We start from the raw sequence: 12,235 nt of genomic DNA on the forward strand, positions 1-12,235 counted from the left end.
TTTGGTATCACACGAAAACAAAAGTAATAATTTTCAGCATAAACATTCACTACAATTTAAAACAATACTGTTGTGAGGGAGAGCAAAATAATACGAGCTTACGGAATAAACGAAACTTGTGCACTGTAGTAGTACCATAGCACTACCTGAAGCCCATACGTCACATTCCATCGTTTAGCCTCAGGTGTAAATTTGCCTTCGGAAACGGACCGACATCTGGACACCAGACCTCTCAGTTTCCTGTGCGAAATGAATGAACATACAAATTCCTCACCCCCAAAAAAACGGCGAATATTTAGGCTCGCATTTTGAGGAACCTTCTTGAAGCGAACCTTCTCGGTCCGGCGTTTGGCGAGTTACGGTTACGACCGTTACGACCAGTAGAAAAAAATCAGCAAAAGCGCAGCCGCCGTTCGTCCGTTTCCTCTCCTTATCAAACGCCCTCAAGTTCCCGCTAAAAAATACCTCCCAGACAGACACCTTTAAGCTAATTTGAACCATGTGACTGATGTTACAATGGTGTGTTCATATTCCCAGGACCTGAGCATGGAGTGAGGGAGACAGTCAACCCCTTTAGCCGCGGAGGGATGTTTTTCTTGTCGCCCGGTCGGTCCTGATAAGGAAAAAAGAGGAAAATAGCTGAAAATAGTGCTTTTGCATTGTTTGGTTGGTTCTTTTCTATTTCTAGTCTCCTAGCAAGCACCGCCCTTTATTTCCATGAAAAATATCGTATATACTTTTCAAAGATGGGAATTGCAAACGGTTCTCTTTTTTTTTTTGATACAATTTTTAATTTAAACACATTGCCACTCTCTAGAATTTGCCGCCCTCCAGAATTTGCCGCCCTGGGCCCGGGCCCATGTGGCCCATGCTTAAGTCCGGCCCTGCCGGTATAACTAATGAAAAATCAACTGGTCTTAAGAAAAACATGCGTAAATTAAATTGCCTTTTTACGAAAATACTGTGCGTGTTTGTATTTATTTTTTCTCTTTTTCAAAGCCAAAAAATATGTGTCAGGCTTGTCGAGTTTTCGGGGTTCTAATGTGATTATATGACTTTAAAATGCTTAAAAAAAAACTTTACAACTCATTATTTTTCATCTCGAATTTAGAAAATTTCCCCTGGTTTGCCCCCTCCCCCCATTTTTAAAAAAGTCGGCGTCTCAGGGAGTGCCCTTCCATTCAAGTAAATTGTCCTTCTTACCTTATAATATCAATGCCTAGCTACGGCACTGCACGGCTCCCCATAAAATAGAACAAAAAAATCTCTAACTAAGACAAGTGATATAATTTAAAAGTTGAACCAGAAAATTTGTAAACCAATTTTTAGATTCTTTTACTTCGAAAACACCGTATCACATACTGTTTGTTTGTTAAAATTATACACACCAGAAAATATGGCATCTTTAAGGCACAAAAATCTGACCTTTATTTGGGGTGGGGGGTCCTCCGAGGGATTATATAACTCCCTAAACCCCCGATGATGTCCGACCCCCCCTCCCCCAATAATTTTTGCAAGTCGGCGCTCCTGTTCAGGCTTATTTCAAGCTTTCAGTATTCTCCTGTAGCCTAATTCTTGAATGTGCTATGTATAGTCGAATATAATCATTCTTTGGTAGTTATATTCACTGTTAGACAAAACAACGAGTTTAAATGAATGACGAGATCAGGGACTTCTTTTAATGTTATTCGGTAAATGTCTTGTTGTTTGAATGACCTTTAGTATATGCTACGGACCGTCTTTCACGGTATAATGCATCTTAGTATCAAACCAAACAGAAGCTTAGGTCTTTATAATATTTTTTCCAGTTTCTGATGCATTATGCTTGTTAGACTAATTTGAGAAGCATTAAAGTGCTAACACCCAGTTAGCACAGTTAACTGTTGGGAATGACTGAGGAGTCTGGGGTTCTTAACAGCTAATTCTGGATCACTTGTTGAAATTTCTGTGCTGGGGGTATGGAAATTTCAATGAAAATGTAAAATTTCCGTGCCATACTCAGTCAGTAGAGAGAATTATAAAACTTGTGACAGAGACTGGTGGAAAAGTTTGCGAGCATGAAAACCCAGATAGTTTTATTAAGTAGACAACATTCAGATAAGGATCTTTGATGAAAAATTTGACACTGTCAAATTTTTCTTAACTTAAACAGAAAAATCACACACAAACTGATTGGTTGGCTGGGTTGGGTGTTTGTAGGTAGAGGGGGAGGGAGGAGAGCTCGACTTGCTGCTAAATCTACGTGGTGAGTCCTGATTCATTTCAACATAATGGATAAATAAGTAAAGCATTAAAACGGATGTTTAATATTTATTGAAAGCGAAAGCCCTGCCATAACTTGAATATCTGATACCACAATCAATTGGTAGAGAGGTGAGCAAAACTTGTGACACAGGATGAAGAAAAATGTCGCAAGTGTGAAAACCAAGAAGGTTTTCATAGTAAATACCGATCAGAGAGATCAAGAACATTTGATACAAATTCAAAATATAAAGAACTTCAGCATAATGAATGCTATCCAAATTGGTTGGTTGATTGGGTAGGGTGATTATTGGGATTCGACTTGCTGCCACCACCACATGATTGAGCCCGTCATGTAGGGGGTCAGGGAGTGTTTCATTGCCCCCCCTCCACCGCACACCATGGCTTTTAGGAATTAATGTATTAATATTTGTGTGGGTGTGAGTTTTTCTATTTTCCATTGAAACTTCTGTTGAATTTTCACCCTTTGCCCTTCCCCCTGTAAAAATTTGAAATGACTGGTCTGCACGTGGTGCAGTCGTTTCATCATATGCATTTAAACATTAAAACGGATGTTTAATAGTATATTTTTATAGCTTGATGTCAGCTTAAGAATCTTTGAAATAATATGATTTTTACTTTAGAAATGGTATTTTAAGACTTTCTGTGTGAATTCAAATGATCGACAATGTGCCCCCAAGTTTTTTCTATACATTAAGGTAACTACAAAGTGTATTTTTATACTATTAAAAATGAAGTAAATCATTTTTGGGTAAAAATATATGTCTTTAAAATTGCTATTTTCCCCTATTTTTTCTCAACTTGAGGACTCTTGCACGATTTCAATTTTTTAAATAAATTTATTAATTATTTAACCCGTTATTAGGATACCAATGCACAGGTTTTCCGTGCTATTGGAAATTGTTTAGGAAATTTTTTTTTTCCACCCACCCTTTTGTGTTCCCATGCACGTAAAACACAGCGAGTTTTCCCCCAGATCTGAGTGGCAACTAGGACTGGGCGATATCAGAATTTTAATATTGCGATATATCACTCTCCAAATATTGATATTTTCGATGTATCGATATATTCTTGGGCAAGGGATCGAAAAACAACAAAAAACATATCTAAATATAATATTATTTCTCTAATTCAAAACTTTCCTGGAGGGGGGAGGAGGGCGTGCTCAATGGTATAGCTCAATGCATGGCAAAAGTGCTTTGCAACGAAAAAGTTTTAAATATTCAATTCAATATTTTGTTTAAATTTTTCAATTAAGCAGTCTCAATAATTGGAATGTACTTTGAACTATATTTCGTATTGATGTCTTAAATAGTTTGTTTTTAGTCATTTAATAGTTTTTGCTTTAAGGCTTAATTTTTTAGTTGAGTAAGATTAAGTAAAATACTAAAAATTAATCTTTAAAGAATGCAGCTATAAATGCACTGCAATTTGATATGTAGCTTATATATTTTCGAGGGGGGTTGAGCAATTAAAATTAAAAATTTTTTTTATCTCTTTATTTTGAAAAAATCTAAATATTATCAAAATTAATGCAGTAAACTTCTTTTTTTTTGGCGTTTTTAAATAAATTATAAGACATTTTTTTATTTCAATGAAATTTTTCATAATTTTTAAAATCCACAAATTATGTACATTATTCATTTATGTTACATTAGTAAATAAAAAAAAAGCTTAAAAATTGTGCTTACTTTTTATCTTCATCCAACGGTCTTAGAGAAAATTGGTAAACCATCCAATAAATGTCATCATTCGACAAGCTCAGCTTTTTCAATCATGGTACTTGTTACTCTTCCAAAAATGCACAGAACTTTCACAAAGAACCCATGACGTGCATGGTAGAACTCAATTCCATCTTGGTTAATGCGTACAACTTTCACAAACAACACTATGTCATTGCATTAATGTTAATGCTTACAACTTTCACAAAAAACACTATGTCAGCACATTAACGGTAATGTCTGGGGAGAAGAAGTTCAAAAGTTTCAGTTTCAGGGTTGCTGGCAATAACGCTTTAAAATTGGATTACCGTTTCAAGTGGTGCCTCATGTTATGAACAGAATAAAAATTTTCCCTCTTATTATCGAAGATAAAGCTATTTTCATTCAACTATGAGTTGCGCTCCCTTTAGATACGACAGCTCGGATGGAAAGGATTGAGCTGGTGGTGTATTTTATTTAATCTCATTAGGTTTTTTTTTTGTTTTTCATTTCTTTTTTAATACAAACATTTCTGTTCAGTATACAGTAAAACCTCGCTACAACGCTATCCGGTACAACGATAAATCCCTCTACAATGATAATATTTCGTGGTCCCGGTGAACTCGCATAGGAATTAATGTTATCCTCCTCTCAATATTGCGATATTCTCTACAGCAATAAACCCCTGTAAAGCGATGTTTTTTTAAATTTTCAACCCCTCTTTATTACGATAATTTGGTTTTCAAGTACAGTAAAATCATGAAAGTAACCCCTCCTATTTTCAAAAAAAAAAAAAAAAAATTTGAAACTTTATTTAAAAAAAAAAAAAAATGGTTAGCTTTAAGTTTTTCTTTTTTTTCTTTTTTGGGGAAAAAAACATGCACACGGAGAGGGAAACAAAACATCTAAAAATGCTTGCCGAGTAAAAAAACAGAAAATGTTCTTTTTTTTTTTTTTGAGTGAGTGGCAAATGAAGATGATCCGAAAATGTGTAGCATTTCCATCTGATTGCGTCATCACTGTCACATGATCGACGAAAACGAAAGATTTGATTTTATTCACTGGTGTATTTTTCCCTAAGATGGTAGGGAGAAAGCAAATTTCATTTCAAGATAAACTCAACGTCATCAGCGATATTGATGATGGAATGAAGCAGGTTGATGCAGCTAAGAAATATGGATTATCTCAATCTACAGTTGCAACGTTCCTCAAGAAGAGGAAACATATTGAAGATGCTGTGAGATCAAATTCAGTTAATCCCAAGCGAAAACGACTAAAAGTCGCGACGAATGAAAACATTGATGCTGCCGTCCTGAAGTGGTTTCAAGAGATGAGGGCAACAAATATCCCAATAAATGGACCCTTGTTATGTGCACAAGCACGGAAATATGCAGCAATGCTAGGGAACGAAACTTTTAAAGCTAGCAATGGTTGGCTAATGCGCTTTCGGGATCGCCACGGAAACATTTTCCAGGAAATTCACGGAGAGAAAAAATCTGCTCCGATGAATGAGGCAAATGCCTGGAGACAAGAGAAGATGAAAGATATTCTTGAAAAGTATGCACCAGAAGACATTTATAACGCTGATGAAGCTGGGCTGTTTTCTCAACTCCTCCCTGATAGAACATTGAAGCGTTTAAGGGTGAAAAGTGTCACTGCGGGAAGAAATCAAAACAAAGATTGACTGTTGTTCTGTGTGCCAATAGTACAGGAACACATAAAATTCAACCTCTTGTTATCGGCAAATCTTTGAAGCCAAGGTGCTTCAAGAATGTGAGAAGTCTTCCTGTGGAATATAAAGCAAATAAAAAGGCTTGGATGACGTCTAAATTTTTTTCTGAATGGTTGCTGAAGTTAGATAAGGAAATGAAGAAGAGGAAGAAAAAAATTGCATTGTTGATTGATAATTGCTCCGCTCACACCTCAATTCCAAAACTACAATAATGCGTTGAAATTGTTTTTTTCCCGGCCAACTGCACTTCCATATTGCAGCCACTCGACATGGGCATAATTAAATGTTTTAAAGGATACTATAGGAAACGTTTGGTAGAATCGATACTTCTGTGGATTGAAAATAACGTGGAAGACCCTTTTAAAGCTGTAAATGTGAGGGACGCATGTGACTTTATTGCTGGAAGTTGGTGGGCATTAACAGAGAGAACCATTCTGAATTGTTAGAAAAAAGCCGGTTTAGATGTCTTAGAAGATCTAATTGTGATGAAAATTCCTCAGACTGTGATATTTTATATGATCAGGAAATAGTTTTGAATCTCCAAATATCTGTGTCCCAACTCGAGGAAAAAACGGGCAAAAAATATGGAGTGAACGTAGAGGATTATTTGACAGCGGATGACGATCTTACTGTTTTCGCAGGAGTTACTGATGAAGAAATTCTCTCTGAAATTACTGGTGAGATGGAACATAGTGGAGAAGAAGACGATGAGGAGGAAGAAGATGATGATGATGATAATACGAGTCAATCACAATCCTTATTGTCGACCCAGGAAGCACTTCAATCAGTCAAATCTCTGCGGACATTTTTTTCAAGTCTTCCATCCACAAACGAGAATCATTTTCGTGCTTTGGACTCAATGTATACCTTGTTGGTTGAGTTAACAGTCAAAAAAGCGGCCAAACAAACAAAAATATTGGATTTTTTTCAATAAAAACGGATTTGAGGTATGTTTACGAGATTATTTTCGGAATTTATTTCAACTGATAGTAATATTTAATCATAATTAACACCTTGCCAATAAATGTATTACAAATATACTATATATAAAAGCATTTACACCTAGGTAATGCATATACTATAACATTTAAATAAAAAAAACCTTATCAAAATATTATTAAAATATATAGGCCCTCGATATAACAATATATCCCTCTACAACAATATATTTCTTTGGTCCCCAAAATATCGTTATAGCGAGGTTTTACTGTATTTCAAAAATCTTTTTTTCAGCGTAATATCAATGGTTTACCTTTAATTAGAATTATGAACCGTGTTGATACCCCCATTGGTTAATTTTTAATTGTTGCATTAAGATGCTTTTTTAACCAATACGCATTCACTTTTCAGGGCCCACGAGAGGCCATATCAGCCTTGTCAGAAACTAGGGGCGCGGTCCTTAGAAAGACCCCGCTCTTGAAAACTTTTTAGGGGGATGGGATCCGGAGACCAATCTGACAATGGGTCCACCTTGACCTTCGGGGGCCCTGTTAATTTTCCCTTGTACTATAATTAAAAATAAAATAACTGATTGAAGAATGCAGTTAATTTCTTGAAATTTCAAGCACTTATCCATCATACAGAACTATAAAAAGTTATGTATTTTTGAGTCAGTATTTCAATTTCTCCGTAATTATGTCCCGTATTCCCGTTTCAACCAATATATCGGACGGATAGAAATCTAAATATCGTTACCAATGTAATAGTTATGTATCAATATATGACAATATATCAGTATATCACCCAGCCCTAGTGGCAACCCTGCTCTTTTTTTAACTACTATTGAAAATAATTTGAAAATTAGTTAACAAAACAGAAAACTGATTAAGTATTGTTAATCCTAATGATAACAATATCCTGATACAAAAAAAAAAAACTTTTCAATCTTTTTCCTGTGAAAATTAATAGAACTTGTAGAAACTTCAACTAACTGGTCTATTACTGGAGTATCACCTGCTTGAACTTATAGAGAAAGTATCTATCATTATTCACAAAAATGAAGATACCTAACATTATTTTAAAGAAATAATTAAGTTTTGTTTTCTTCTTTTTACAAAGTAACTAAAATTTAAAATAACTACAATGAAAGCATTTGTACATTGTTTTGTTACTTAAGAGTTGAAATGAGTAATATTATCAGTAGTTGTATCTTGTTTCATGGCAGTGCAATGTTGTGCTCAATGCCTTTTTATTTTAGTCCAATTTAAATTGTTATTGTTTTCAGTTATGCAAGCATTCAGGAGTTACATTTGCATAAGACTGCTGATACAAAGTCAAGCACAGAAACATTGCCATCGCACTTTGGTGGAGATGTTGAAGTTCTTCCTGTTGCGGGTCAAAGTTCTTCTGATCCAATTTATGCAACAGTCAAAAAGGTATTTCTCACTACGCATATTCTATCAAACCAGTGTTTCCTTATGAAGTATTTAAGCCCTTTTTGTTGACATAATGTTTTGTGCTTTAATCACATGATAAGCTCTAAATTGTTGCAAATGTCAGAAAGTTGACTGAAAATACTAAGCAAAAGCGTTGGCAAAGAATTACTGGAAAAAAGAAATAGAGGGAAAATACATAAACAACAGGAAAATACATTATACCCCACCTTGCAACTTTTCAAAAATATTTTATTAAATATTAGTTTTAAATTTTCTTGCAGAAACAATAGTTATTTTAAAAAGGAAAGTAAAATTGCATTTGTAATATCTATGAGTTTTATGCAATATGAAATAAAATAGCATTTTATTTTGCATTAGAAAATTATTGAAAAAAAGAAATGGGGGGGGGATACCTTTTCCCTCATTTTACAACTTCTCGAAAACGTTTTATTAAAAATTAGTTTTAGATTTTCGTACATAATCAATAGTTATTTCAAAAAGGAAAGTGAAATTGCATTTGCAATTTTAACATGTTTTATGAGATACAAAATAAAAGAACACTGATTAAGCGGGCTTTATTAAATTAAAGTAGTAACTTTGCATGCAATTTTGTTGCCATCTAGTATAAAAAATTTTGCTTTTTCTTTATGCTTTGCTATCCTGGAACAAAGTTATTCCAATGCAACTGTCATAAAAAGTAAAAAAATCTTTCTGAGATGTACTACTTATACTTAGTAACAAAAATTAAAATTTTCCTAGTACTGTACCGTATAGTAGTGCTTTAGCTAAAAGATTTAGAAATGAAAGTCCATTGTTGAAACTGAAGTTACTAGTGGTAACTTCAAATTTTAGCAAAGTAAAATAAAATAAGAACTCAATTTGGAAATTTGCAAACAGCTATTTACCATGTATGAGCCTTCAGCACAAAAAAATATAAAATTAATCCATTGATAGTTTCACGAATTGAATTCATGGATTGATATAATGGCACACATGTAGTTTTTCTTTAGCTAAATTATAAAATAATTTTGAAATGATCCTATCAATAAGTGGTGTTTTACAATGTATGTTATCAAAAAAATAACTGCCGTATATACTCGGGAAATTTAGTTCAAAAAATTAGGTTGAAGGTTAAGGAGTTGACTTATACTTTAGAAAAATTCATGAAATGGATAAATGCAAAATAGTGGCTCATTAACTAGAAATCTAACCATACGTATGTCACAGAGATAATTTATTTATTATATCAATTTATGTGTTTACTTTGTGACTGGTACAGTTTTACTCAAAATTCCATTTGCTTATTGATTGTTTGAGTCGTAGATCCATAAGTTCTCACTCTAATGTGATCTTTTCATCTCCTGATAAAATAAGGTAAAACCAGCATATTGGCTAAAATATACTTGCTAAAACATATGATATCAACAGATCCATTGTTACATGTATTTGTTTGAGGAAAAGAGTCAGTAAAAAATCTTCAATCAGTTTGATAAATGTAATGTGAAATAAAATTTGTTCTAGTTTTACACACGTTTATAATAATTAAAAAATCATTTGATGTTTTTTGGTGTCTCTTTTTATGAATCTTAGAAACATGAAGAAGATTTAGGTCCAGTAATTTCTGCAAAAATTTTGGCTGATCAATGTAAGAAAGAACAAAGATTTAATCAAGCAAATGAAGATTTAGCACCACAGGATAATTTGAAAGAAAAAGTTAAAGAAAAGAGTCAGCAAGAGGCTTTGAAGAATGTGAGTTGTAAAATCTTTTCATGTAGTCAACTCTCTCTAATCCATTGACCCAAAATCGCGATTGTCTGAAATCTGCACAAGGTTAGAGCAGTAAACAATGAAATGAGTTGAAAGTTACATTGAAAATCTTAAATGTTTTGAAAATGGAATCAATTTTAATTTGACAGTTGCAAACTTTTAATTTGCATAAATAAATATAATTTGCATTAAAACTTGTATTACTTTTATTATATTAGCATGTACTGTAGTACATAGTAGGTATTTCATGCTTGTTTTCTTTTTCTTTTGCACTATTTTGACCTATTTTGAGTATTTGTCACACTGAAATTGAATGAGATTTTAGAAAAAAAAATTTTTTTTTTCAAAATTGCATTTAAATAGTATTATGTTATCCAGGTTTATGCAGTTGCTTATTTTTCCTGTACATTTTTAGCAATAAAAATACTTTTAATTGTATTGGTTTTTATATCAATTTAACGCTCTATTTTCACTTTATATTTTTATAAAAATCATTTTGTTCCAAAATTATTTTGAAAAATATTTTCGAGGTGTTTTGTTTTAAATGTCTGAATGAGATTTATAGCAAATTTACTTTTATGAGTTCAAGCTTGGCCGTAGCTCCGCAGAGACGGCTTGAAATGTCAACGAAGTATGTGGTGATAAAAGTGTTAATGAGTCTACAATGCAACTATGTTATCAAAAGTTTTGCCGGGGAGAATTTGACCTTGGAGATCAAGAGGGTCGTTGACATTCTACAGCTGTTGATGACGGCGATTTGAAGACTTCAGTTGAAGCAAACAACTGTGAAATAGCTTGGCTTAAGCAAAGCAACGATTTACTGATCCTTTGAATCATATAAGAAAGTCAAAGAAGTTTGATAAGTGGGTACCTCATGAATTGGACAAAAATCAAAAACATGAAAATCAGCCACATGTTGCACAATTGACCTCAATTGACCCTACAGAAATTGAAACAAATTGGTTTACGAAACTTTCCTCCATCCTTCATAGCTGCCCAACCTCCTTCCAACCGATCATCACTTTTTTAAACATCTGGAGAAAAAATGCTTCAGAAACCATGATAAAGCCAAAAACACCTTTAACAAATTGATCGTGTCCAGAGCTCCAGAATTTTGTTATACCGTCATAAATAAACTTGTATCTCATTGACAAATATATATTGATTCAGCTGGTGCTTATTTTGAGTAATAAAAATGTTTTTCAGTTGAGTTATGATAATTTAAAGAGACAGGTTAGGAACCTGCATTATTTTCTGGACGACCTGATATACAGAGTGGGATGTCACATAGTATGTAATTCATACATATAAAAATATGAATACTTTTTAAAAAATGATTAGAATAGTTAGAGATGCATCATTAAGAATCAAATTTGTCTTGGGAAGTTTTATGTTTAACTCATTGAAATTTTTATTCATGACAGGAAAAAATAAAAATTCTGCAGGAGAGATTGAAAGAAAGTGCAGAAGAAAATAAAAAGCTTCGAAGTTTAATAGAAAACTTGGTGAAAGAAGAAAAAGGGTGAGTTAAAGAAAAAAGTTTTTATTTTATTTTATTTAATTTAAAAAAAAATCTTTTACTATATATTAAAAAAATCCATTCATTATTTTTTATTTGCTAACTTTTTTTTGATGATTTTACATTCTAAAGGAAAGAAGACACACTTCATGCCAAATTTCAACTAAAGTTAACAGAATTTGAAGCAGAGACTCGTAAAGATAGTTAGTTCTTATTATATACTTTTAGTTTTTAAACAATAAATCTTTATTTAACTTAGACAGTTTTGTTTATGAATGCTATGATTTCAGTTAAGTGCCTAACAGAAAGAATCCAAATTCTTGTTAATGAAAGGGAAATACTGTCGGAGCAAGTTCAGATTCTTCATCAAGATAAAAAGGCTTTGCAACTGAAATGTGATTCTGCATATAAGAAGATGAAACTGTTGATATCACCAGAATTCCATGAAAAAGCAATTGCTGAACAAAAAAAGCAAGTTAACATTTTAGTTTTGTATGTAGTACCTTTATTTTTAAAACATAAATGACTTTTTATTTCTTGCATTTCTTACAGATTACTTAGTGATAGCAGAACAAAACATAGTCACGAAAAGCAACAACTACAAGAAACATATAATGCAAGTTATCTTTTACTCTTTTATTATTTTTTAAAATTTTGGGTAATAACGGCTTAATTTTAAGAATGGATTTTTTAAATTTATATATTTTATTTTAATATTAAAATTTCAATGCATGTTTTTTTTAAATGTATTTCAGTTAAACAATTAAATACCATGAGACAAACAAACAAACAAATCAATAAGAATCAAATATTCAAATTAGAACTTTTCATACTGCTAAAAGGACTGCATCTTTGATGAAAACTGGAGGTTGAACGAGTG

General features: G+C 32.8%; 1 protein-coding gene across 2 annotated transcripts in view; it reads left to right on the forward strand.

The window, feature by feature from the left end:
• The window catches only part of LOC129217217 (centrosomal protein of 89 kDa-like), a 47,744-nt gene that overhangs the window by 9,704 nt on the left and 25,805 nt on the right, over positions 1 to 12,235 (forward strand). The window contains exons 3-8 of one of the 2 annotated variants that reach the window (XM_054851490.1): positions 7,919 to 8,069; positions 9,660 to 9,818; positions 11,261 to 11,358; positions 11,488 to 11,558; positions 11,646 to 11,826; positions 11,908 to 11,971. In XM_054851490.1, coding sequence (XP_054707465.1) covers positions 7,919 to 8,069; positions 9,660 to 9,818; positions 11,261 to 11,358; positions 11,488 to 11,558; positions 11,646 to 11,826; positions 11,908 to 11,971 — 724 coding nt within the window. The remainder of the gene's footprint in view (positions 1 to 7,918; positions 8,070 to 9,659; positions 9,819 to 11,260; positions 11,359 to 11,487; positions 11,559 to 11,645; positions 11,827 to 11,907; positions 11,972 to 12,235) is intronic. The other variant, XM_054851491.1, reaches the window with a different exon arrangement.

The sequence above is a fragment of the Uloborus diversus genome, chromosome 2 (genome assembly GCF_026930045.1).
Source record: "Uloborus diversus isolate 005 chromosome 2, Udiv.v.3.1, whole genome shotgun sequence".
NCBI lineage: Eukaryota > Metazoa > Arthropoda > Arachnida > Araneae > Uloboridae > Uloborus > Uloborus diversus.